Source organism: Drosophila guanche, unplaced genomic scaffold (assembly GCF_900245975.1).
Source record: "Drosophila guanche unplaced genomic scaffold, DGUA_6, whole genome shotgun sequence".
Taxonomy (NCBI): Eukaryota; Metazoa; Arthropoda; class Insecta; order Diptera; family Drosophilidae; genus Drosophila; species Drosophila guanche.
In genome coordinates, this window is record NW_022995744.1 from 7,040,950 (window position 1) to 7,065,527 (window position 24,578).

General features: G+C 48.9%; 9 protein-coding genes across 12 annotated transcripts; 7 read left to right on the plus strand and 2 right to left on the minus strand.

The window, feature by feature from the left end:
• Positions 1–196: 196 nt before the first annotated feature.
• LOC117580260 (SPRY domain-containing SOCS box protein 3) lies at positions 197–1,826 on the plus strand. The gene is made up of 3 exons (XM_034266696.1): positions 197–663; positions 1,000–1,561; positions 1,617–1,826. The coding sequence occupies exons 1-3, from the start codon at positions 337–339 to the stop codon at positions 1,772–1,774; spliced, it is 1,047 nt and encodes a 348-aa protein (XP_034122587.1). The 5' UTR covers positions 197–336; the 3' UTR covers positions 1,775–1,826.
• On the minus strand, positions 1,778–13,405 carry LOC117580259 (ATP-dependent helicase brm). 4 transcript variants are annotated; one of them, XM_034266692.1, is made up of 7 exons: positions 13,303–13,405; positions 12,668–13,040; positions 12,505–12,599; positions 5,634–6,953; positions 3,887–5,579; positions 3,036–3,827; positions 2,108–2,976 (listed from the first exon to the last, which is right to left on the minus strand). In XM_034266692.1, exons 2-7 carry the CDS (start codon positions 12,939–12,941, stop codon positions 2,108–2,110), a joined length of 5,043 nt encoding a protein of 1,680 aa, XP_034122583.1. In that variant the 5' UTR covers positions 12,942–13,040; positions 13,303–13,405. The 4 variants fall into 4 exon arrangements, with proteins under 4 accessions (XP_034122585.1, XP_034122583.1, XP_034122584.1 ...); XM_034266693.1 differs by having other exon boundaries at positions 13,296–13,313; XM_034266694.1 differs by lacking the exon at positions 13,303–13,405 and having other exon boundaries at positions 1,778–2,976; positions 12,668–12,941.
• LOC117580263 (inositol monophosphatase 1) lies at positions 7,144–8,177 on the plus strand. The gene is made up of 2 exons (XM_034266700.1): positions 7,144–7,806; positions 7,865–8,177. The coding sequence occupies exons 1-2, from the start codon at positions 7,223–7,225 to the stop codon at positions 8,139–8,141; spliced, it is 861 nt and encodes a 286-aa protein (XP_034122591.1). The 5' UTR covers positions 7,144–7,222; the 3' UTR covers positions 8,142–8,177.
• On the plus strand, positions 8,495–9,741 carry LOC117580264 (inositol monophosphatase 2). The gene is made up of 2 exons (XM_034266701.1): positions 8,495–9,012; positions 9,249–9,741. The coding sequence occupies exons 1-2, from the start codon at positions 8,530–8,532 to the stop codon at positions 9,621–9,623; spliced, it is 858 nt and encodes a 285-aa protein (XP_034122592.1). The 5' UTR covers positions 8,495–8,529; the 3' UTR covers positions 9,624–9,741.
• On the plus strand, positions 9,811–10,863 carry LOC117580262 (inositol monophosphatase 2). The gene is made up of 3 exons (XM_034266699.1): positions 9,811–10,323; positions 10,401–10,504; positions 10,563–10,863. Exons 1-3 carry the CDS (start codon positions 9,838–9,840, stop codon positions 10,831–10,833), a joined length of 861 nt encoding a protein of 286 aa, XP_034122590.1. The 5' UTR covers positions 9,811–9,837; the 3' UTR covers positions 10,834–10,863.
• Positions 11,207–12,341, plus strand: LOC117580261 (inositol monophosphatase 2). Its single transcript, XM_034266697.1, has 2 exons — positions 11,207–11,941; positions 12,001–12,341. The coding sequence occupies exons 1-2, from the start codon at positions 11,346–11,348 to the stop codon at positions 12,281–12,283; spliced, it is 879 nt and encodes a 292-aa protein (XP_034122588.1). The 5' UTR covers positions 11,207–11,345; the 3' UTR covers positions 12,284–12,341.
• Positions 13,406–13,634: 229 nt separating the features above from the next.
• LOC117580569 (ADP-ribosylation factor-like protein 1) lies at positions 13,635–14,718 on the plus strand. Its single transcript, XM_034267172.1, has 3 exons — positions 13,635–13,790; positions 13,908–14,124; positions 14,187–14,718. The coding sequence occupies exons 1-3, from the start codon at positions 13,787–13,789 to the stop codon at positions 14,506–14,508; spliced, it is 543 nt and encodes a 180-aa protein (XP_034123063.1). The 5' UTR covers positions 13,635–13,786; the 3' UTR covers positions 14,509–14,718.
• On the minus strand, positions 14,687–18,180 carry LOC117580567 (DNA polymerase delta catalytic subunit). The gene is made up of 2 exons (XM_034267170.1): positions 18,024–18,180; positions 14,687–17,967 (listed from the first exon to the last, which is right to left on the minus strand). The coding sequence occupies exons 1-2, from the start codon at positions 18,077–18,079 to the stop codon at positions 14,745–14,747; spliced, it is 3,279 nt and encodes a 1,092-aa protein (XP_034123061.1). The 5' UTR covers positions 18,080–18,180; the 3' UTR covers positions 14,687–14,744.
• A 1,382-nt stretch (positions 18,181–19,562) lies between these two features.
• LOC117580568 (palmitoyltransferase Hip14) lies at positions 19,563–23,599 on the plus strand. Its single transcript, XM_034267171.1, has 5 exons — positions 19,563–20,462; positions 20,521–21,195; positions 21,255–21,534; positions 21,587–23,377; positions 23,447–23,599. Exons 1-4 carry the CDS (start codon positions 19,899–19,901, stop codon positions 21,979–21,981), a joined length of 1,914 nt encoding a protein of 637 aa, XP_034123062.1. The 5' UTR covers positions 19,563–19,898; the 3' UTR covers positions 21,982–23,377; positions 23,447–23,599.
• Positions 23,600–24,578: the final 979 nt, after the last annotated feature.

Consider the following 24,578-nt stretch of genomic DNA (forward strand, 5'->3'; position numbering starts at 1 on the left):
TGCTGGAGAGGAATAAGTAAATTAAATAATGAATAACGTACCCGCCGTCAGTTTTCCTTCAAAATGGATGCCTCACACTATCAAAGCTGGCTGCTATGAAACGTCCAGTGTTGTTTAGCGCATTTCGTCAGCTGTTTCAGAAAAGTAAACAAAATTTTACAGCGCATTGTTTGTACGTACAACACAAAATATATAATATAGGCCGGGCGTGGAGAAAGATCATATACATAGGAGCCTCCGAGCTGGTTAGACTGGAAAGACATTTCGAGATCGAAGTGCACGCGTGTAATACATGATTGGTGCCATAAATATCAGAGACAATATCAATAAACGAGTATGCTGCCGTTGCCCGCCCGCCAGGAGGATTATTCGAGTGCCTTCTGCGACTGCAGCTTTCCCAACTGTATTGAGGTGACTAACCATAAGGGACTCATACCAGATCTGGTGAAGTGTCGCTGCGGCGAGGATATCGAGGGCAATGTCCACCCGTGGAGGTGGCATCAATCCGAAGAGTCGGACGCGCTCATCAATGACCGGGACATTGTGTTCCATCCCACCTTCAGCCAGGGCACGACGATAGTGCGCGGCGATCGACCTTTAAAACCGGGCATGGTGCACTTCTGGGAGATGCGCGTCATCACAGCGCTGGCCGGAACAGATGTGGTGAGTCTTTACATCCAGATCCAGATGATCCCCTGGCTTGGCAACTAGCGTGGATGAATGTCAGTCAAAGTCGCTGATAGGAAGATTCCCGAAATAGAACATAGCCAGAGCCACAGTCACACGCTGGGTTGTGTTGATCTCGCTCCACTCTCCATCATTCTGTGGATTACAGATTACAATGCACGGCACGGCACGGCATTGATAAGATAAGAAACGAAGGAAGAGTGCATATGAGGAAATCTCTATACACAGACCATAGCCCACAGCCCAACTATGTAGCTGATAAGCAGCACAAAAGTTCAATGTAAACAATCTCGTTTCCCCTCTTTCCCATAGATGTTCGGCATAGGCACGGAGAATGTTAATCTGGGGCAATTCAAGTTTCACTTTGTCTCTGCTTTGGGCACCAATGCCCAGTCCTGGGGCTTCTCCTACTCTGGCAAGGTGCAGCATTGCGGCGAGCAGCTGCCCTACGGCCAAAAGTTCTCCCAGGGCTGCCTGATCGGTGTGCAGCTGGATCGTACGCGTGGCCATCTGGAGTTCTATCTGAATCGACGGTCACTGGGAGTGGCCTACACCAATGTGCCCATGGATCCTGATGTTCGCATATATCCCATGGTCTGCTCGACGGCTGCCAAGTCCGTGATAAGGCTGATTAATTGCACATCCCAGCCGGTCACGCTTCAGTTGCGATCCTTTCAGGCACTGTCCAAACAGCCGCAGATCCTCTCCGAGCTTCGTCAAATGCCAGGACTGAAGGGCATCCTGCGCTCGTACTGGTTCCTGGCTCCGCCAGTGCGTTATTCACGCAGATCGCAGGAGAACGAGCTGGATCTGGGCGATGAGGCGGTGCTATCCAGTTCCAAGCTGCGTCTCGGCCGCAAGCACAAGTACAGAGGTAAGCGTTGATGTTTCCACTCCACTGAGCAGCTCACTCAATCGTCTATTTATAGAAACTGACGATGCAAGCATTGACGAGGAGGACTTGTATGCCAATGCCCACAAGATTCCACTGCGGCGTAATGACAGCGGCGATGAGGAGTGCAGTACCGGCACTGGTGCCACTTCGGTCCACGATCTGTGCGACGAATACTTCCATTACTTGCTCTAGAAATATGTTAGTTATGCATTTATTTATAGTAATTATATATATGTATATAGTACTGCTGTTTGAGAATGAACTTTTGGTACTAAATGAAACGCGACAAAAAGGAGACTTAAACTGAACGCCTGGGCTGGGTTTTGCTTACTTTAGGATAGGGTAGATAGATAGATCGATAGATAGATATATGGATGTGAGAACTGGTAGAGTCAAGCTTCCTCTATCAGTTGTCATACCCATAATTCTGTGGGTCGGACGCGGAACCTAATAACTAAACTAAAAATTGCTCACATCGAACGCTTGAACCACGCTCGAACGCTTGAAGATCAGACCCAGCGGCAGCTAGTCCATGTCATCGTCATCGTCGTCCGATATGGTGTACTTCTTCTGTGCCCGCTTGCGGCGTGTTTGCTTCTTTGATGTTGTGGCCGCACCACTGCTCACATTCGTCGATGGCTGTGTGGGCGTTGAGGGGGCACTGGCCAGAGATTTGTTCAGTTTCAGCTTCATTTTAACTGCCGCCGCCGATGTAGTTGCAATCTCCTCATCGTCGGAGCCATCGTCCCCACCATCATCGTCATCGTTGTCCGAATTGTCGGAGCCACCGCCACCTCCTCCATTGCCGTGCGCCTCGCCCGTGTTGTCGCCGGAGGCCACAGCAGCAGCATCGGCGGCTGCCGTCACCTTTTGCCTGGCGCCCACAAATATCTTCTGCAGTGCAATCGAGTCCAGGTAGATGAGCGAGGCCTCCTCGTTGTAGATCTGGGCATTCTGGCACAGCTGCATAAAGTCCTTCTCCAACTCATTGAGATCCGCGTACTTGCAGTCCTCGATGCGCTGCAGAATCTTCTTTATGTCTACTGGCCGCTTGATGATGTCGTAGTAGTCGGGCAACCGCTGACGCGAGGGCAGCTTCATAAACGGCTCGGAGAGCGTGCGCCCATCCTGGGTGACCTTGATGACTGCATTCATGATCTTGTGCATCTGCTTCTTGGCGCGCTTGTCCAGATTCTGGCGCCGACGACGCTTGAGAATGAGAGAATCGTCGTCGGATTCCTCCTTGCGATTTTTGCGCTTGCGACGCTTGCGCTTGGAGTCGTCCTCTTCCTCCTCCTCCTCGAATTCAGCGCCCTCGTCGATAGCCTTTAGCCACTCCTTCTCGGTGAGACTGTCCGTGTAGTCCACTTCCTTGCGCTGTCGCGAGCCTCGACCTACAAACAGAAAGCATCGTTAGAGAATAGCTTGAAAGGTTGTATAAATAAATGCTTACCCAGAATGGTGTCCTCGTCGTATTGATAGTGGAAGCGTTCGACTTCCTCATCGTCCTTGGTCAGCCAGTCGGGCAGCTCGGACTCGTCGATGAGACGCTCCCTGCCCGGATGGATTTCATCGTCCTCCTTCTTGCGATCAATGTCCATGCGCTTGAAGATCTCAATCTCCTCCTCGCTGCGGGCAATCATCATGTTGATCATTTCGTCGTCGGGCACCTCGTTCTCCTCCTCTTCCTCGTTGTCGTCCTGATGCAGGATCGTCTGGAGGAACTGCTGCCGCTCGCTGCCTGTCGACTTCTGATCGAACATGCCCGCCTGAATGACCTTCTCGTCCATGTTCAGCTTGTACCTGGCCGCGGCCAGAATGCGTTCCTCCACCGAATTGACCGTCATGAGGCGCAGCACACGCACCTCATTGCGCTGCCCAATACGATGGGCACGATCCTGGGCCTGCAGATCCTGATGGGGATTCCAATCGGAATCAAAGATCACCACCGTGTCGGCTGTCTGCAAATTAAGACCCAGGCCACCGGCGCGTGTGGACAGCAAGAAGACGAAGATGTCCGATCCCTTGGCATTGAACTTGCGCAACAGTTCGCCACGATCCTCCGCCTTCGTGGTGCCGTCCAGTCGCAGATAGCCAAACTGGCGCCAGCTGAGATAATCCTCGATGATGGTCATGCACTGGGTCATCTGACAGAAGAGCAGCACCCTGTGATTGGTGGCCTTCAGCTTTGGTAGGATGCGATCGAGCAACTCGAATTTGCCCGAAACGCGATACAGATCCGGACCTAAAGAAACAGCATTAAAAAGGGGAACAATTCCAGCAGCTGTAAAGATTCCTGCTTACCTGAGACGACGCCATGGCCACCTGTGTGGTCGCAATACTTCTCCTCGATGGCCTGGAACATGAACGGATGATTGCACAGCTTACGCAGCTGTACAATGGTGTTCATCAGAGCCTTGGCCCCGCCCTTGCCGTGCTTGCCCTTTTCGGAGCCATCGGTGAGCAGGACTCCCTTGCTCTGCATGTGCTTGTAGAGGACACGCTGCAGCGCCGACATGTCGCACTTGATGATGTACTCGACCTTGTCGGGCAGCTGGTGTTCCACCTCCTTTTTGAGGCGACGCAACAGGAAGGGGCGCAGCACCTTGTGCAGACGTCGAATGATCAAAATGGTCTCCTCCTCGTTCAGTTCAACCTTCTCGCCTGTGGTGGCAAAGGGGGCATTGAACCACTGCTCAAAGGTGGAGCACGACTTGAAGATCGAGGGCAGCAGGAAGTTGAGCAGTGCCCACAATTCGGGCAGTTTATTCTGCAGCGGTGTGCCCGTGAGCAGCAGCCGATACGGGGCAATGTAGTGGGTGTTCAGCACCTGGGTGAGCTTGCAGTGATGATTCTTCATGCGATGACCCTCGTCGATGATCATGTACTTCCACTGAATCTTCGCCAGCACCGCCTTGTCCTTGATCACGTACTCGTATGTGGTCAGTAGCACATTGAACTTGGTGGCGCGCATCTGGTTCTGCAGCAGCCTGCGTCCCTGGGGGCTGCCTTTGTAGCTGACCACGCTGACGGCGGGTGCCCACTTCTCGAACTCGAGCACCCAATTGGGCAGCGTGGACAGCGGCACGATGATCAGGAAGGGGCCCATCACCTTCTTGCGGTCCATCAGATACGTGACAAGCGAAATCGTCTGAATGGTCTTGCCCAGACCCATCTCATCGGCCAGAATGCCGTTCAGGTTGTTGTTGTAGAGCGAAACGAGCCACTCGAGACCCTTGATCTGGTACTCCTTCAGCTGTCCGTTGACCATAATGGCCGCCTGCTCGTACACCTTCTCGTGTATGGTGTGCGCAATGCTGTAGTATGTCTGCTCCTCCGTCTTGTATTCATCGTCCTCCACCTTGGCCTGCGTCATCAGATCCTTGGGACCATCATCGCCCGGTTGCGGTGGCGCCGCTGACTTGTCGGTGACATCTTCGGCTGACTGTGGCGGCTGCTCCTCCAGCTTTGGCTTGTGGTCTTCATTGATGGTGCCCATGGAACCACCAATGCCGCTGCCATCATCATCATCGTCTATCCAATCCCAGCCAGGATGCATGCTGAGCCAGCGATACAAATGCTTCAGCATCGGGGCATCATCGCCGGTTAGCTTTTTGCCCGTGCACGGTTCGATGACATTCACCCGCATATCGGCCACAATGCTGCTCTCATCGATGCCAATGTACTCGCCGCTCATCAGCAGCTCCTTCTTGTACAGCTGCAGCCGTTTGCCCTCCTCCTCCTTCTTCTTCATCTGATCATCCTTGTGCTGCTTCACCATCTGCGTGAGATTGCTGATGTACTCGTCCGTCTGGGACAAAAGGAAGGCCAGACGCTTGTCCTTCTTCTGATCAATCAGCTTGCGGTAACCCTCCTCATCCTCGGCCATCAGGCGCCGCATACGCTCCTTCTCAATGCGCTCCTGTTCCTTCTTCTGCTCACGCTCGGCATTCGCATGGTAATTCATCACCGACTTGTTCATCCTCGCCAGCTGAGCCTGCAATGGGGATAAGGATTAGCTAATATTTAAATGGACATTCTCATCAATCACCTTATTGTTCCTGTGGTACTCCCTCAGATCCTTGCCATGCTGCAGCACCGCAGCCAAGAACTCCAGATGCTTCTGCCTGCGCTTACGTTCAGCCTCCAGCTTCTGTTGCTTTTCCAGCTTCTCCGTGGCACGCGCCTCCCGCAGACCCTGCCGCTTGGTCCGCTTGTAGAACTTGATGTTGAGCGCCGTCTCCAGGGTGGTGTCTCGCCTGGTGCACTGCACAAACTCCATGCGCAACTGCCTCTGAAAGTTGAGCACTCGTAGCGCTCTCAGCTCGATGGCTGCCTGAATGCGCAAATCGTCGGACATGGTGGCGGGCAGACGCTGCAGCTCCTGCATTCGTAGGGAGATTCTGGCCGCAATGCGGTTCTCCCGCTCCTGCAGCAACGTGATGGGGTCCAGACCCACCGGCTTGGCCACAGTCGTCACACGATTGGGCTTGGGCATCGGCTGATGCTGGCCGGGCGGGGCTCCCGGTCGCGGTGGGCCTCCTGGCTGAGGCACCTGTGCACCTGGCGGCATGCCAGGTGGAGCACTCCTCACCTGTGGCTGCTGTTGCTGCTGCTGCATGGGAGATGGGGGTATCAGTGGCTGACCGCCAGCTGGTCCCATGGACAAGGGCTTGCCTCCGTTCGGTAGCTGATGCTGCAGTTGCTCCGGCGGTGGCTGCTGCTGTTGCTGCTGAGGTGGCGGCTGTTGCGGAGGCGGCGGCTGCTGGGGCGGTGGTCCTCCAACAACCGGAGGTTGTGGCGGCAGTGGCTGTCCCTGTTGCATGTGCGGCGGTGGAGGAGCCGCCTGCAGTTTCTGGCCGGGCACTGGCTGCCCGTACGGAATAGTGGCAGGCGGTGTGGAGCATTGCGGCGGCGTTCCCGTCACTGGCGGCGTCTGCTGCTGCTGTTGTTGCTGCTGAGGTGGAACTGGCGGCTGGCCGGGATGCTGCTGCTGCTGCTGTGGCCCCGGCGGTGGTCCTCCCGGAGCACCCGGTGGCCCAATCGGTGGCCCTGGCGGCGGTTGCTGCTGGGCCGCCTGCAGCGCCTGCTGCATATGCATGGATATGGGCTTATTCCGCGCCAGCATCCGATAGGCAGTGATCTGTGTGCGCAACAAATTGACCTGATTGCCATTCAAATGCTGATGCTTCGAGGTGGCACGCATGGCCAGCAGCTGCGAGTAGCGCGGATCCTCCTGCAGTCCCTTCTCCTCCATCGAATCGATGGCACGCTGCAGTGCGTGCAAATTCTCCTGACTGGAACGCTCTGGCGGCGGTGGTCCACCCGGAGGTCCACCAGGAGATACAATGCAGGGTTGTGTGCCTGGTGCCTGAAAGAGAAAATAATAAAATATCGGTTATTAGGTATCCATTAAAGCTTTCCCATTACCCGTTCCACTTATAATACAACTTAAATTCAAAAGCAACTAAATGGGAAAAAAGCTTCCAGTGGCACAAACCCGTTCGACTGGCGTTAGATTTTGTCTGCTTGCTGCTTCCCAGTGCCTGATTCACACGCAAGCAAGTCAGAACAAAGCGCAATCTCTCAAGACAGCAGATAACAGACACACATTCACATAAAGACAGCGAAACATTAGAGATGTCGGCAAGCAGGGAGCTAATTGAGGAGCTCTACGACTTCATCCATCCGCTGGCTGTGCGTGCGGGCGAAATACTGCTCGAGGGCTATGAGAATGCGGGCAAGGCAGTGTCCCTCAAGGACGGGGAATTCTACAATGTGGTGACTGCCTATGACAATCAGATAGAGGAGTTTCTCATGGAGCAGATCCTTGCCAGTTATCCGGATCACAAATTCATCGGGGAGGAGGACACGCACAAGAACAACAATGTGACCAAGGAACTGACAGATGCGCCCACCTGGATCATAGATCCAATTGATGGCACATCGAATTTCATCAAACAAATTCCCCATATCTCTGTCTCCATTGGCCTGTCCATCCACAAACAGATCGTGCTGGGAGTGGTCAACAATCCTGTCCAGAAGAAGCTCTACACCGCCAAGCTGGGACAGGGCGCCTTTTGCAATGGCCAGGCCATACATGTGAGCAGCTGTGAGCATCTTAATAATGCCAATGTCGGGTACGAGGTGTGTCTGCTGCACGCCCCAAAGATCCGGAATAAGCACATCAAGCGCATCTATCACGTGGGTTCAAATGCCAGACGGTAAGCAAGACCTGATCTTCTTTTTTCTATTCATCCTTTATGCTTTACATTTGAACAGCCTTCTGGCCTACTCGGCTGTAGTGGATTCCCTTTGCATGGTTGCCGCCGGCAATCTGGATGCCTTTCACATTGAGGACATGTATCCCTGGGACTGTGCCGCAGGCTATTTGCTTATTCGTGAGGCTGGCGGTGTGGTAACCCATCCCTATGGTGGACCCTTTAAGATCATGAAACCAGATCTTATATGCGCAGGCACCGAGTCGCTGCGTGCGGAGATTGAGCAGCTCATACGCAAGGCGGATCAGGAGAAGCATGTGGGTGGAGATAGCGCATAATGACATTGAAGAAAAAGAATAAATTATGCAAAATTATGGGGAGCTTCTCTAAATGTGCTTATCACTTTTCATCATTATTCTGTGCATTATTTTCTGTAAACAGAAATGATGGATGCTAGGTATAACAATCTGTTTGCTTTGGTAATCTGCATTACGTCTTGGCAACACTTTTGTTTGCTCTCCACAGTCGATTAACTGTTGCATTTCAAAACCACATGCAGAGCAACTGTATCGCTTATCGTTTCTCCTTCTCTTTTCTTCTCTTGGCAAAAGTTCAAAGTTCTAGTTAATGGAAAAAAGCTTGTAGAAAAAAGCTTTGCAGTTTACAGCTGTTTCTTTGCGCCCACACATTTAAGTTAGTCGAAAGACAGCAGCCGCCGCCATCACAATGAGTAACCCCCCCATCTGCGAGTCCAAGCTTAAGGAGTACTACGATGTGGCCCTCAAATTGGTGCTAAAGTGTGGACCACTTATGCAGGAGGGCTATCAAAAGGCGAAGACCGACTTCAAGGTCAAGTCGGACTTTTACGATTTGGTCACCGTGTACGACAAGCAGATTGAAGACATTCTCACCGAGGGACTGGTGGCAGCCTTTCCCGAATCCCTCATCATTGGCGAGGAGGAATCAGCGGCCTCGAAGCGTCAGGCTGAGCTGACGGACGCGCCCACCTGGATCATAGACCCCATCGATGGCACCACGAATTTCATACACAGAATACCACATTGTTGCATCTCCGTCGGCCTGGCCATCAACAAGGAGCTGGTAGTGGGCATCATCTACAATCCACCGGCAAATGAGCTGTTCTCCGCCTCGAAGGGCCATGGCGCCTTCCTCAATGGCGAGCCCATAAGCACTTCCAATGTGACGACGGTGAGACAAAGCTTATATAATGGCGAATGGTGAATGGGGAACGTTACCACAAGCGAGATAAACAAGTCAAAAAATAACTGTGCATGCACCACACTCCCTCGCTCGACCTTGATTTAGTTGTACTCGCGCGCAAGTGAGAGCATTATTAGCATTCATTAGCGTCGTTCTCTTCTCTCATATTGCAAAAGCTCTCTCCTTGCCTCAACTCTTTCTCACATTTATCCTCTCTTTTGCAGATCAATCAAGCTGTGATTGCCTACGAAATCTCTTTGATTCATGCTGCCGCCGTGAGGGACAAGAACGTGAAGCGTCTGTACAAGTTAGCTTCAAATGCCACGGGAACGCGTTGCTTCGGCAGTGCAGCTCTGACCCTCTGCTACGTGGCCACCGGGCAGTGTGACGCCTACCATGTGGAGGATCTAAAACCCTGGGACATAGCTGCCGGTGCTATTATTCTCACAGAAGCCGGGGGCATAGTTTGCCACACAAATGGCGGAAAATTCGATGTGATGAAGCCAGATTGCGTGTGCGCCTGCACGGAGGAGTTGGCCAAGAATGTGATTAGCCTTATCGAGGAGGCAAATCAGATTACGGGCTACACGTTCAAGTAAAGTGCCAGAGACAACAAAAAACAATATATCTTTTGTAATCAAAATGTAGAATCCTTTAAATAGCGAGAGCAGAGATTAGAGTAAACATTCAAATAAATACAACAAATAATCATTCCCATTTTCGACTGGAACTATTTCTGGGAAAAAGCTCAAGTAAAAGCTTTGCTAGAGCAGCTGTCGATGGAAAAAATATTAGTACGCGACCGGCTGAGACATGAGTAACCAACTAATTAGTGAACTAAAACTCCAGGAATACTATAAAGTGTCCCTGGAGCTGGTCAAAAAATGTGGTCCCCTTTTTCTGGAGGGCTTTCTGAAGCCCAAAACTGATTACGAGGTGAAATCTGCTTTCTATGACTTGGTCACCGTCTACGACCAAGAGATCGAGGTGACTCTCACAGCTGGTTTGCTCAAGGCCTTTCCCGAGTCTCGTATTATTGGCGAAGAGGCGCTATCAGTATCTCAGGCTCAAGCAGAACTAACAGATGCCCCCACCTGGATCATAGACCCCATCGATGGGACAAACAATTTCGTTCGCAAAATCCCCCACTGCTGCATCTCCGTGGGCTTGGCCGTCAACAAGGAGCTGGTGGTGGGCATCATCTATAATCCGTCGACAAGTGAATTGTATTCCGCGTGGAAGGGCCACGGAGCCTTCTTGAATGGTCAACCTATCAGCGTAGCCTCCGGCGTAGTCTCGGTAAGCGGCGGCAGCAATTAAGAGAGTGATGGATAAGAGCCATTCTGACTAGCACATTTATATCTTCTCTTTTGCAGATCCAACAGGCTATTGTGGGCTTTGAAATGTCTCTAATCGTTGTGGCCAAGGGACGGGATAAAAACGTAAAGCGTCTGGGAAAGCTAGCATCGAATGCCACTGCGTAAGTCTCTGGTCTTCTGCACTGATCTATTATTGTTGATCAATTTTCTCCCCATCAGCACTCGAAGTTTTGGCAGCGCAGCTCTGACGCTCTGCTATATAGCCAAAGGATGCTGTGATGCCTACCATGTGGAGAATCTAAAGCCCTGGGATCTGGCCGCTGGTGCAATAATTCTCACTGAAGCGGGTGGCAGAATCTACCACACCAGTGGCGGTAAATTTGAGGTGCTGCAACCGGACTGTGTCTGCGCTTGCAGCGAAGAACTGGCACAAGATGTGATCCAGTTGATAGCGGAGGCCGATCGGATAACGGAATATACGTTCCAGTGAGCATAACAATAAAATGTACACAAAAGATGAGCCTGCTCCTGATTGTTGGATTGTTGACTCCCTCTCTAATGTTAGTAACCTCCAGTTGGAAAAGATCATTCACGACAGAGACGACACGGGACTGACGGACTGATAAAAACTGGTTTTACAACTGTCTGTAAGATAAAAGCATATATTTGTGTACGTAAGTACGTTCATCAAACAAATTGAGATAAAACAGTGACTGGAACTGGCACAGAGGCACACAGGGGAGATGCCAATTTTGAGTACAAGCTTCGGGCTATCATAAAACTCAATGCAGTCAACCGAGCAGCAAACAATCAAAGCTGCGAGAAGACAGAGACAATTGTGTCTGCTAAATATAATCAAAGCTCCTCCCCACACAATGTCAGCACCACCTCCAGCCAGCCAGCCCTCCTGGCCTATCGCTTTGTAGCGTGAATATCTGATTAGTTGGCAACGCAAGCTGAGCGACGAAGCAACGGACGAACGAGTTTACGCGTACATAGAAAATGTCATCGGCAGTGGAGGGGAAGCAATCGGATGTTGTGGAGGAGTTGTACAACTTCATCTATCCACTGGCCGTGCAGGCGGGGGAGATCCTGATGGAGGGCTACGAGCGTACCAGCAAGAATGTCTCCATTAAGGGAGACTTTTACGATGTGGTCACCGATTATGACAACAAAATCGAAGACTTTCTGATGGAGCAGATACTGGCCAGATATCCGGATCACAAGTTCATTGGCGAGGAAGAAACGGCAAAGAACAACAATGTGTCCAAGGAACTGACAGATGCGCCCACCTGGATCATAGATCCCATCGATGGCACATCGAATTTCATTAAACAAATTCCCCATGTCTGTGTCTCCATTGGCTTGTCCATCAACAAACGGATTGTGCTGGGTGTCATTAACAATCCTGCCCAGAAGAAGATCTTCACAGCCAAACTGGGACAGGGCGCCTTCTGCAATGGCAAGCCCATTCGTGTGAGCAGCTGCGAGAGCATCAATGATGCCAATGTCGCCTATGAAGTGTCTCTGCTGCACGTCCACTCTGTCGCCAACAAGCACATCAAACGGATCTACCATGTGGGACTGAATGCCAGACGGTGCGTGGAAGCAAAACCCCACTAATGCATCTCTTTAAAAGTGAATTTCTTTCCTCTAGCTTGCTGGCCTATTCCTGTGTGGTGGATGAGCTGTGCATGGTGGCCGCTGGGAATCTGGACGCATTCTACATTGAGGACATGTATCCCTGGGACTGTGCTGCTGGTTCCCTGCTAGTGAGTGAGGCGGGGGGCGTGGTCACGCATCCCTTTGGCGGACCCTTCGATATCATGAAGCCAGATCTGATCTGTGCCGGCACAGAGACGTTGCGCAAGGAAATCGAAGATCTGTTGCGCAAGGCCGACCGGGAGGAGTCGGTGGGGGGTGTGGAAGTTAAAAAGTAATTTAAGCATCGCACATTCCACAATAAATTGTTTGCAAAAAGATCGATTGAAATTTAAAGAGCTTAAATGTCGCCTCGATATTAATTGAAAGCTCGCCGATGCGTAAAGCTTTTGGAGATCACCGGCGTTTTCTTAGAGACAATAAACAAAATAATTTTGGCGCCATACAGTACATGCGAAGATTTCACTCATCCCGGGGGAGGAGCGTGGTTTAAACTTACATTGGGAGGCATTCCGTGTGTCTGATATCCGAGGGGGGACATATTAGGTCCCGACGGCGGCATCTGCATACCCATGTGCGGACCTTTTGAGAAAACTACAAATGATTATGCGTGATGGACAATAGGTGTGTGTAGAGAGGAGGGGGGCATATCAATAACATACTCATTCCCTGATGATGTGGCGGCATATGATGTGGAGGTGGTCCCTGACCCGGTGGTCCATGCTGCATCGGATGTCCGTATGCGGCTGGGTGGCCCGGTGGCGGGGGCCCTTGCATGTGGGGTGGTGCTCCAGGCGGTGGCCCTTGCGGTGGCCCCGGCTGCTGGTGCGGGTACGGACTGTGTGGCGAGGGGGCCGGACTCTGTGAGGGCGGTGCCATCGGGCTGGGTGCCTGCGGTGGCGGCATGGGACTATTCGCCGGCGAGGGCGAGGCCATTTTCACTTCGGGTCTCCTGTGTGGTGTGCGGGGGTAGTGCGAGGGCGCCGATTATGTTACAAAACTAGCTGGTGGTGCACCGACACCTAAAAGTGAAAGCTAAATGCACATTTGAGTTGTTATTGCACATTTCATTGTTTAAAAACAAATATGAATATCTTTTAGAGGAGCATATCTAATCGCATCATTGTTTTTCACTCGCTTTTTGTCACACTTTTTGCGCAGTCTGTGTTCGACTTTGCACAATTGGTAGACTTGCACACATTAACGCCGGTTTGTTGGTATAGCTTGTGTGCCACTTGAAATACACTACATCCAGCACCGAATAGCATTATTTTGGCATAATAACATTACCAATTACCTATTTGAAGTTTTTCTTGAGCGACGCGAGCAAAACTCTAATGGCGGACGTCTCCAGTGTGACTGTGGGCTTGTCGGTAAAAATATACCGGATTACCCTAAAAAATATACCGTTTATTGTTCAAATGTATGTTGCCAAATGCAAATTTTGGGAAGGAATTGTTTTCCTACGGAAAAGACAATTAAATTATTAAATAAATTATAAATTAATGTGTCTTTTGGTTCTAATTTCCTATTATAAACATATTTTTAAAAGAATTCACTGCCGCTCGAAAGTATTTTTATAAAGTCACAGTGAAAATCCCTTGACACGTCATGTTCACGTCAACAGTGAATGGCAAAAACCTCACCATTCTGTCAAAAAAAGTGAAAACAAGATTATTTCGATTTTGTATATTCAATTGTAGAACTAAATACAATTATTTAGGTTAAACATTTAAGCACTTAGAGGCAGCGCCAGCACTAGATAAAGTTGATCTTTAATCATGGGTACGCACAGTGCAGCAGACAACAGCATGTACATCCCCAAAAAAAATCTGGGGACCGGTGACGATGAGTCGTCGTTCGACATCTGTCATAAAAAGTAAAAAAATTATTGTTTTGCAGGTGGGGTGCTAAGCTACTTTCGCGGACTGCTTGGCTCCAGGGAGATGCGCATATTGATACTGGGACTGGATGGCGCTGGCAAGACGACGATCCTCTACAGACTGCAGGTAGGCGAAGTAGTTACGACGATACCCACGATTGGCTTCAACGTGGAGCAGGTGACATACAAGAACCTCAAGTTCCAGGTCTGGGATCTGGGCGGACAGACAAGTATTAGGTGAGTGAAAGATAGTGGAAACCAGAGATAAAACTACGTTAACGTTTTGGTGTTTTTTCTAGGCCCTATTGGCGTTGCTATTATAGCAACACGGATGCCATTATCTACGTGGTGGATTCGGCGGACCGTGATCGGATTGGCATTTCGAAGGACGAGCTGCTGTATATGCTGCGCGAGGAGGAGCTGGCCGGAGCGATACTCGTTGTGTTGGCCAACAAACAGGACATGGAGGGCTGCATGACCGTCGCCGAGGTGCATCATGCGTTAGGGCTGGAGAACCTCAAAAATCGCACATTTCAAATATTCAAAACATCTGCCACCAAAGGCGAGGGCCTCGACCAGGCCATGGACTGGCTATCCAACACTCTCCAGAGTCGTAAATAGTTCTCGTAATCCAGTCACCCCCCCTCAGCCGCCACCTATCAGCCCTACCCCTGTGTAAAAATATTTATCCAAAGCATCGCCAGCCAAGGACTCGTCTACAGCTTTTTTTCAATATTTGCAAATTCGCGCAGAGAAATCCAAGAAACGAAACGAAAGAACTTTGTAATAACTTCTAGTAATATAATTATTAAATTATAGGATTAAACAAGCTTCAAGATTTGTATGCCAGCTGGCAGCTACCATTCGGCCAGGCCAAATCTCAGCACACGCTTCTCCTGGGTGTCCAGCTCCATGCGCACCTTTTGTCTCATGTAAAAGATGGGACAATCGCGATTCGAGCAGATGACCTCCTCGTGCAGCGATCCCTGACACCGCTGGCATTCGGTCCAGAGGCGGGCAAAGGTCTCCTCGAGTCCACGCTTCGCGCCCACCTCCTTCTGGTAGAGTTCACTCATGCGCGGCTCACAGTGCGGGCACAAACATGCCTTCTCATAGCCCTTGGGCATCAGCGTTTTGCAGCCCAGGCATGCAGTCTTTTTGGTCATGAATCCGGCCAGGCCGCCCACCTTCGACGTCACCACAGTGCGGGTGCGTGTGTGCTCGCCCTTGAGCAGGATGGACTCTGCCTTCTCCCCTAGAATCGGCTCGAATATTCTCAGCAGTGGCTTGGAGAGCTGCTGTTCCAAGTAGTAGGTGGCATCAATGGGCACACTGTTCTCCAGGACATACAAAGGATCTTCGGCCTTCTGATAGGCTGGCGTATTCTTGGCCGCCGCACAAATCACATAGGGAACACGATCTCCCAGCTTGGGCGCTGTGCCCGCATCGCGTTTCTTCATTTTGGCAGCCAGCTCCACATGCGCCTGCTTGGCCGCATAATCCGTCTTGGCCAGCTCCTTGGTGATGACCAGCTGGGAGATGTCAATGCGATTGCAGAGCAGATCCGCAATCACCTGCTTGGCATAGGTTACCGCTCCATCTGGGTCGCGTTCAATGAGCAGCTTCTGCAGGCAGGAGTTCATCAGGTTGGCCACCAGCGGCGAGTTGTCCCGCCGCACCGTTTCGATGCCCTTGCAGTCCATCTTGTCGTAGGTCTCTGGCCGCGTGAAATACAGTCCCGCGTAGCGCTTCTTGTTGATCAGCAGATAGGGATAGTAGACCTTCTCGAATTCCAGCTTTATCGGGTGGACGAACTTGGCACTCACCAGCTCGGCCGCCTCCCTGCCCAGCTCCATGCTACGCTCCAGCGTCTTGACGCCAAAATTCACCATCACCGAGTCGGTGTCGCCGTAGATGACAACGGCATCGTTCTCGTAGCCATTGGCGCGGGTGTAGTGAGATTCCACTTCATTCTTGGTCAGCTCAATCATGGTTCTGCCGTACGCTGTGACACTGCCGGAGATCTCCAGGCATGGCAGCTTTCCCACTTGTGCGCCGGTGAAGCCGTACACAGAGTTGGCTGAGATTTTCAGCGCCAACTGCCGGCCATCGAGGACCTTGCGCTTGAATGGATCCGTCTCCACTTTTAGGTCATTCTTGGCCCGCTTTCGGGCAGCCAGCAGGGACTCCAGAATCTCTGGCAGCAGACCTCGACGCACCTCCGACTTGACAAAGTAATTGTTGGCCGGCGTGCGCTCCACTTGCTCATCCTGCAGGCCATCCTTCTCGCGCAGCTTCTCTCGCGTTCCGCCCAGGACCAGGGTGGTGTAGCAGAGATTGTGGGCCATCATGATGCTGGGATACAGCGAGGCGAAATCCAGCGTGGATATGGGATCGGCATAGTAGCCACGCTTCGGCTCGATTACAGTGGCTCCCTCGTACTGCTCGTCCGATCCCTGCGGCGTGTACGAAGGCATTATATAGCCCTTGGTCTTGGCCTTGCGCAGCAGCTGGCTGAGCACTTTGATCTGTTGTCCACGAGTGAGCAGACACTCCAGTGAGACGCCCGTCACCCTGGCCATCTCCATGTAGTTGACTATGGCCATGAGCTTCTCCAGCAGGCGAAGCGGCAGATACGCATCCTTCAGGCAGTACATGGCGAGGCGGCGACGAGTCTGCTCGTCCCCGTTCTGCAGATCCGTGATGATGCTGTGGTGCACATCCTCCTTCTGCTCCTGCAGAAAGTGATAGCTCACCGCGTTGAGGGTGTACGAACGGAGTTTGTATTCCCGCAGCAGGACAAACAGCAGATCGAAGGGCACGCGGCCCTCGAAGTTCACATACTGATTCTCGCGGCGACCCATTTGCTTGGACTGCAGTACCTGCTCCTTGATCACGGAGCGAATGTTCTTGATCCTGCCCAAATACTCGAAATTCTTCACCTTCAGGTGCGCCGCCCGATTGATCAAATAGGGAATGTCAAAGTTGTTGATGTTGTAGCCGGTAAGGATGTCCGGATCTACTTCGCGCACAAACGCTGCCCACTTGTCCAGCAGCTGGTGCTCCTTGTCGTGGCACAGCACCTGGCTGCCAATGATCGGGGCGCACACATTCAGCGTGAAAACATTGCGTATGAAGGGCTCTGGCTCGCCCTGACGTATGACCATGTTGGCGATCTGTATGACGGGATCCATTTTGGCCTCCGGGAAGATGCCCTTGCGTCCAGCGCATTCAATGTCAAAGGATAGAATGCGGAAGGGCGCCACCTTGGACCATTCGCCTTCGGGTTCGTGCGAAATGAACCTGTCGAAGGCCACATCCACCTCAATCTGACAGCGGGACTCGGGAAGCGGCTTGCTGTTGCCTCCCCTCAGTCGCCACTGGCCCTGCGGCAGCTCGATCCAGTTGCAGCCCACCACGCCAGTGTCCACCATGAAGCGTATGTCAAAGTCAATGTTGTTCTCGAAGGCGCGACAGTCCTGGAAGTCAATCTCGGCCATGATCACCTCCTTCTTGAGCAGACGCGAGGCGGCAGCCACAAACCTGGGCAGCGTCACCGTAATCTTGATGTACCTCTGCTTCTGGTCGCCGTTGTAGCCATGAATGTTGAGCTTCTCCACCAACTCCACCATGAGCACTGCCTCCTGGACATTGTCCTTGTTGTTGCGTATATCGGCAATGGTCTTCTGGTCCAGCGCCTTTTGCAGCTTCTCGCAGTGATATTCCTCGAATCTCGCGGGTGCTTCGATGTAGAAGTACGGACAGTAGCCGTGCACGTGGCAGCACACAGAGTTGCCCTGCATGGTCACGCCAAACATGCGCACCACCGGCACGGGTCCCAGCTGTGCACCGGGCATGCCTGGCAGCGGTTGGCCCATATAGTTCTCCACATCCAATTGCTGGAACTGCAAGTTGTCTTTGCTGGGATCCAGCTTCGGAGCTGCTGGCCGCGACCATCGCTCGCTGGTCTGCTGATTTTCGGGCCCATCGCCCAGGAGCTGAGTCTGATCCAGCTCTTCACTGTTTTCAAAGGCTGCCAGCTCCGCCTCGAAGTTCATTTCCTCATCTTCGTCTGGATTCCTGAGGCCCAAAGTGATGTTTAGCTGCACATTGCACAACCTTGCATTGACGCTCACCTGAACTTCTTGGCTTGGCCATTGGTGTTGCTGCTAAATTTACGCTTGGCGTCCATAATAAATGGTTTATGTGTATAAATAAAATGAACTCATGGAAATTGCGAAAAATGATGCAAAAATAAGGCGCGCTTTGGCCAGCAGTGTGAGCGCGGAATTATCGATAAAATCACAAATATACCAAAACATACCTTCTCATTTTAAAAATATATCGTAAATATACCGTAGTCTTAAATCATATTCCTCGATTTTGATGTTCTATATAATATTACCTTGCTGGTCTCGTTATTTGATTGTACCTGAACTGCACAAGAATTCTAAAAGTTTCTTAATATTCGTACCCCCCAGTCGACAGGGGTTAACGGTCCACCAGCTGGCGGTCCAGCAAACGCGACCAAGTTGGCAGGTCTGTCAGGGTACAGGGTGACCATTTACGTATATACTGGGGTATTTTAATTTATATACACTTTTTTATTGGAAATCTATGGCTCCAAACCAATGCAAAAGCAAGTAAGTTTCTAATTAATTAGAAGCTAAATAATTATTAATTTTAATATTAATTAATAGAACAAGTAGCCAAATGCCGTAACATTCCATTCCTATACGTTACATTCTTACGTTTTATTGTTCAATTTGTATTGTAGAACTTTATTTTGTTAGCAATCCAGTAAAAGGAAGCCATTAAAACTAGCCAATCTTGTGGAGAATTTATTCATCAGTCGGATAAAATTATAGTTTTACCGCAGAGTGTCCTAAGTAACTGGTAATATCAAATTTAAATTAAAAATCGAGGAAAATGAGTCAGGATTTGGTATACCTATGGTATATTTTGAAAATGAGAATGTATATTTCTTAATATTTCTGATCAATAAGCCCGCGGTCACACCTCTTGTACCTAGTGCTGCCAACTCCTTCGGTCATAAAAAAAGCTAAACGAGCCTTTGAAAAAACTAGAAATAGCCAGACTGGAAATGCCAGCCATATATTAACAGCAAAACACCTTTGATGTATAGATACTTAATTAATTTAGCTTAAGAATTGAAATAATTTCACTTTATTCATAGAAAAACACATCACTTTACTTCTTTAACTTAAATATTTTACATTTGTAGTCTGCCCATCAGTCATCATTTGACATTAATTTGAACAAGCGTTTAAATACCAGGAATAGCTCTGGGACTCCCACCTTAAGTTTTACTTCTACTGTCTGCTTCTAAACTTTAGATTTTAAGGCCACCCAATCTTTGAATGAGGGGTTTTGCATCCAGACGCGGTGTTTTCTTATACATATGTATATCTTAGGCAATTTCACTTTAACTCGCGATCCATACAGCTCGATTGAATTAAATGTCCTTTTGACTTATCGATCTTTGTTTGCCATTCGTATGGAAAAAATATTACAAAGTACTTAAGCAGATGTTTTTAAAAGGTTAAAATTACGCTAAAATGTCTTGCAAAATAGCCATAATTCCCTCTAGCCGCTATTTAGGATTTATCGCGCATATGGAAATTTAAAAACGTTAGAGCTAGTGGGAAAATAGCTAAATTGGCAACACTGCTTGTACCACCAAAATCCAACAATTTCAGATGTAAAACGCATTAAATTGGCCATCCGTAGCCCGTGTAAATAAATTGAGCTCCTAGTGTGGTGCCTAGAAAAGGAAAAAGAAGCAGTTGCTGCAGAAATAACTGAAATGACAAGGAGGTAGTGAACCTGCTACCTGACCGAGCATTGCCTGGTGGGGGTGTCGTCCGTAACTTCTCTCCTCTCTCTGCCGTCCGTCTCTCTCTCTCGCACGCGTTGTGTTGGAAGGAGGGGGATGGTTAATGTTACGAACGTATCGAAGTGAATCACATTTTGAGGAATAATCGCAAATCATGTACCAAAGCGCCTGCAATGCGGCCACAACGGGCTCTTGTGTCCCAGGAGCTGGCAATCAGCCCGATAACGAAAGGCAGTCGGCATTGATTGCCCAGCAACCACCCACCGCCCCAGTGGAGCCCGATTACAGTGGATTCGATATCGTTAAGGCCACCCAGTACGGTGCCATAGCCAGGGTCCGGGAGCTCGTCGAGTCTGGCTGGGATGTGAACCAGCCGGATAGCGAGACGGTCACGCTCCTCCACTGGGCGGCGATCAACAATCGAAGGGACATCATCAGGTACTTCCTGGAGAAGGGCGCCACCGTAGATGCCGTTGGAGGTGAGCTGAATGCCACGCCCCTGCACTGGGCCACCAGGCAGGGTCATCTGGGTGCCGTAGTCCTGCTGATGGCCGCCGGTGCTGATCCACGCATACGGGATGCGGAGGGCTGCTCCTGCATACACATTGCAGCTCAGTTCGCCCACACCGCCCTGGTTGCCTACTTCATAGCCAAGGGCGTGGATCCAGATCTGCAGGATCGCGGTGGAATGACGGCGCTCATGTGGGCCGCATGGAAGGTGAGTGTGGAGTGTAGTGGATAATCTGGCATTCCCTTCTTGACTATCAATCTTTCAGGTGTGCGCCCTGGACCCCGTGCGATTGCTGCTCACCCTCGGAGCGAATCCCGCCATGGTTGACTACACGCATGGCAACACGGCCCTGCATTGGGCCATCCTGGCACGCAATGCCACAGCCATTTCCACACTGGTGCTCAAGTCGAAGGCCTCGCTGGATGTGCCCAACATGCGTGGAGAGACGCCGCTGACGATGCTCGAGTCTCAAACTGGAGCCATCTGGATTGGGGCAAAGGTAATGGATCGCGTGCGAGAGGCGGCACTCACCTCACAGCAGCGACGCTCGCTGGTGTCCAAGCTGCGGCACGACAAACGCTTGCGATGGTGGTCAATGGTGGCCTGCCCCTTCACCGCCTTCTATCTGGCAGGGATCGTGTTCACCCTGAACACGCTGTATATCATTAAGTTTTTCCTGCTCGGCTGCTTGTACGGCATATTCCACACCATTGGTAAGACCCTCTTCGACGAGCACCTGATGGCTCTGCTCCCGCTGAGCGTTTATCTGGCCACCAAAGCGTGGTTCTATGTCACCTGGCTGATGTATATCGACGATGCTGTCACCCTAACGGCCACTGTGTGCTTCCTCCTCTGCTCCCTGGTATTGTGGGTGTGCTTCCTCAAGTCGTGGAAGGGAGATCCCGGCATCATTCGACCCACCAGGGAACAGCGATTCAAGGTGAATTATCTCTGGAATATCCACATTTACCTTACTAAACTCTTTCTGATCTCCTACAGACCATCATTGAGCTATCGGAACGGGGTGGCATAGGGTTTGAGCCCGCCTCCTTTTGCTCTGGCTGTCTGGTGAGGCGACCCATTCGCTCCAAGCACTGTTCGGTATGCGATCGTTGTGTGGCACGATTTGATCATCATTGCCCCTGGGTGGGCAACTGTATTGGGCTAAAGAATCACAGCTACTTCATGGGTTTCCTCTGGATGCTGCTGATCATGTGCGTCTGGATGCTGTACGGCGGCTCCAAGTACTATGTGAATCACTGCAATGTACACTTTGATGGTGAGTCAACAGTCAGAATTCTGTTCGGAGTAAACCATTATGTTCATTGCAGACTTCCTTGGGGCCATGCGTTCGATTGGCAACTGCAACGCCTGGGTGGGCTGGGTAATGGGAAATGCCCTGCTGCACATGTCCTGGGTAATTCTGTTGACCATTTGCCAGACATATCAGGTGATTTGCTTGGGCATGACTACCAATGAGCGCATGAACCGTGGACGCTATCGTCACTTCCAGGCCAAGGGCGGACACAGTCCGTTCACGCGCGGACCAATCCAGAATCTAATTGACTTTTTGGAGTGCAGCTGCTTTGGCTTAGTGCAGCCAAAGCGTGTGGATTGGATGAACTACTACGACTATGATGCCCATGTGCATCAGACCATCGAGAAGGAGCCGCTGCTCAGCGTTGACTGCCCGGACGGGATGGGTGGCGATCATCAGTATGTGTAGGATAAGTCCTATCGGGATGCGAAGACGCTTCAGATGCCCATAGCGCATGTCTAACGACGGAACTGCTTTCGAAAACAAACCGCAACAGCTTCTTCTCAACCCTATCCCTAAACCCCATACCCATGCCCAATCCGTATGATTTCCGGAAACCCTTTGTAATTGGTACGCTCTGCTATGCAACAAAAAAATAGAACCAACGATACACAAACAAAAATCAGGAGACAGACAGACAGAAGCGTCATTGCCGACCGATATCGGATAATGGATTCAAGGAATGGATGGATGAAGAGTGGTTTATAGGGGAACGAAACCAGCGCCCCCACCCCACATACATACGTACATATTAATGCATGTATTACTGTAATTACTCTGTACATTTCTGCATATTAACTCTGCATCTTACACACAAAACTACACTTTGATAATAAGCTGAAAGTAAGTACTACGCGAACCGACACGATTTTGTCCCTCTCAAGTATTTGTAATACCAAAAAAAGAAACAGAAATAAGATAAACAAGAAAACGTATGAAATGAAACACCGAACAAATGCAATACCTAAAATCTAATAACTTAATGCAATACGAATCAAAAACGAAAGCAACATTTTATTTAAGCGTGAAATGTTTAATTCAAATTTCAAATTCAACAAATAAGATATTCAACAAATTTGTAAAGCGCACACCACAACAGAAAAACGGAAACACCAAAAGAACTTTATACGAGTAGATATCTAAAACACACAAAGTAAAATCCATTTGGTATTTGTATTCTCTTTGAAGCTGATCGAAGTCCTGTGCGAAGTTTCCTCTCTGGGGAGTGAGTCTTAAATTATTAGAAAAATGTGAAGTTTAAGTTGAAAGTGTAATTAATTGTTTATTCGGGAACTACTGTATTTCAGCTTCAACAGGCTCTCTAGATTTTGTGGAAACATCGCGTAGGATGAGGCTGACCACCACAAAAAAAGTTTACAATCAATCGATGATGATTCCCAAGCACCCCCAAGAAGCAGCCTAGCATACTTAAATAACAAATTATAAACGAGATCCAATTCTAATAATGCACTAGTCTAGTCAGAAAATCATTTAAGTGAAATGTTTAAGTGCAACAAGAGCCACAAAAAATCGATACAAAAGAATATTGCGCATATACCAATATATAGAAATATGTGTATGTAGCTATGAAATTAAATATTTATATTTATAATGTATGTATGCATCTCTAATGCGGTACGGGGAAGAACGATAGGAATTTCAGCAACCTGAGAGCACGCAAAAAATAACGATATGTTTCGCAACACGTTACTTAAATGCATTTAAAATTAATTCAAACAATATCTACAGCAAATCTAATGTTGAATCCTTCAAGAAAAAAGCGAATATTTTCCACTATTGTACGGTACTAGAAAATATTGATAAATCTATAAAAAAAAACACAATAACTTTTTCAATGTATTTTATATTTGAGATTATACAAAACGAAGAAGACGAACTCGATGATCAAATGATCGGAGGAAGATGGAGGAGAGCACCGATCACACTGCGATTTGCTATGAAAGTTATTTGTTTAGAATGGATTTTTTTGTATATCTATGCTTCGCGCTCGTTTGAAAAAGCTTTGGAAAGACTAAATATAAGCAAAAACCAACCAAGTACTAACATCAAGCCAAAATCAAGGCGCATTAATAATCAAGTTAAGTGCTTTTCTGGCCCCAATTAATGGCCAAAATCAAAGCCCCATTGCCTACATCTTTAGTTTAGCGGTTAAGTTCAAGACAAATATACATATATATACAAATAAAACGAGGATATATCATATATCTTTATATATATATATATATATATATATATATATATATATATATATATATATATATATATATATATAAATGTGAATGTATTAAATAGTGTGTAGAACGATGGAAATTGTGAGCCCCACGAGGTGTCCTGTCTGTATGTATGTATGTGTAACAATGTGGCGTTAAAAACAAATTTAAATAATATTAAACTTTATTCCGTATTCGAACAACAACAAAAAACAATCATGGAAATTCTACAAAAAAAAAACAAAGATGGATGTGTTCTTTTACAGGGATTTGGGGGGATGTATAATGTTCGCTTCCCATAGAGTACATTATCTGATTGATCTTGACAGATTCCCGCAGTTGTAATTTATGCTACAATCTTCTACCCATTGAAAATCTACAAAATTCTCACACTTTACGAGGCTTTTTACGAAGAAAATAAACAATGAGAGACTGGAGTATTCATTTAGATGTTCAACTAATACGATTTATGTTTCCATAAGCGATAGGATTCGTAACAATAAAATAAAATGGGTTGATTGGGTTTTAATTTTTTTTTTATTGTTTTGATGACATAATATTCTGTAGATTTTAATTTTTTTTTTTGTTGTCGACATTGATGCATTTATAGGATCCTTTCTTTTAAAAATAGAGTTTATTTTTTGTCCCTTTTTTATGATAAATTAAGTTGAATGGTGTTTTTTATCATTTTGTGTGATTTTTGCTTTTGAATTATGTTTATTAAAAGTAAAACATTTAAATATATGTTTATATGCAATTATTAAAACACACAAT

Bases quoted from the DNA above. Each gene is read 5' to 3' on its own strand.
- LOC117580569 (XM_034267172.1), top strand. The intron at 14,125-14,186 runs GTGAGTGAAAGA...TGTTTTTTCTAG, and splicing joins GGCGGACAGACAAGTATTAG to GCCCTATTGGCGTTGCTATT.
- LOC117580568 (XM_034267171.1), top strand. From the start codon at position 19,899: ATGTACCAAAGCGCCTGCAATGCGGCCACAACGGGCTCTTGTGTCCCA. The intron at 20,463-20,520 runs GTGAGTGTGGAG...TCAATCTTTCAG, and splicing joins TCATGTGGGCCGCATGGAAG to GTGTGCGCCCTGGACCCCGT. The intron at 21,196-21,254 runs GTGAATTATCTC...GATCTCCTACAG, and splicing joins CCAGGGAACAGCGATTCAAG to ACCATCATTGAGCTATCGGA.
- LOC117580259 (XM_034266694.1), bottom strand. From the start codon at position 12,941: ATGGCCTCGCCCTCGCCGGCGAATAGTCCCATGCCGCCACCGCAGGCA. The intron at 12,600-12,667 runs GTATGTTATTGA...AATCATTTGTAG, and splicing joins GCCACATCATCAGGGAATGA to TTTTCTCAAAAGGTCCGCAC. The intron at 2,977-3,035 runs GTAAGCATTTAT...TTCTGTTTGTAG, and splicing joins CGACGAGGACACCATTCTGG to GTCGAGGCTCGCGACAGCGC.
- LOC117580260 (XM_034266696.1), top strand. From the start codon at position 337: ATGCTGCCGTTGCCCGCCCGCCAGGAGGATTATTCGAGTGCCTTCTGC. The intron at 664-999 runs GTGAGTCTTTAC...TCTTTCCCATAG, and splicing joins CGCTGGCCGGAACAGATGTG to ATGTTCGGCATAGGCACGGA. The intron at 1,562-1,616 runs GTAAGCGTTGAT...GTCTATTTATAG, and splicing joins CCGCAAGCACAAGTACAGAG to AAACTGACGATGCAAGCATT.
- LOC117580262 (XM_034266699.1), top strand. From the start codon at position 9,838: ATGAGTAACCAACTAATTAGTGAACTAAAACTCCAGGAATACTATAAA. The intron at 10,324-10,400 runs GTAAGCGGCGGC...TCTCTTTTGCAG, and splicing joins TAGCCTCCGGCGTAGTCTCG to ATCCAACAGGCTATTGTGGG. The intron at 10,505-10,562 runs GTAAGTCTCTGG...TCTCCCCATCAG, and splicing joins CTAGCATCGAATGCCACTGC to CACTCGAAGTTTTGGCAGCG.
- LOC117580261 (XM_034266697.1), top strand. From the start codon at position 11,346: ATGTCATCGGCAGTGGAGGGGAAGCAATCGGATGTTGTGGAGGAGTTG. The intron at 11,942-12,000 runs GTGCGTGGAAGC...TCTTTCCTCTAG, and splicing joins GTGGGACTGAATGCCAGACG to CTTGCTGGCCTATTCCTGTG.
- LOC117580263 (XM_034266700.1), top strand. From the start codon at position 7,223: ATGTCGGCAAGCAGGGAGCTAATTGAGGAGCTCTACGACTTCATCCAT. The intron at 7,807-7,864 runs GTAAGCAAGACC...ACATTTGAACAG, and splicing joins GTGGGTTCAAATGCCAGACG to CCTTCTGGCCTACTCGGCTG.
- LOC117580264 (XM_034266701.1), top strand. From the start codon at position 8,530: ATGAGTAACCCCCCCATCTGCGAGTCCAAGCTTAAGGAGTACTACGAT. The intron at 9,013-9,248 runs GTGAGACAAAGC...TCTCTTTTGCAG, and splicing joins GCACTTCCAATGTGACGACG to ATCAATCAAGCTGTGATTGC.
- LOC117580567 (XM_034267170.1), bottom strand. From the start codon at position 18,079: ATGGACGCCAAGCGTAAATTTAGCAGCAACACCAATGGCCAAGCCAAG. The intron at 17,968-18,023 runs GTGAGCGTCAAT...TTTGGGCCTCAG, and splicing joins GGCCAAGCCAAGAAGTTCAG to GAATCCAGACGAAGATGAGG.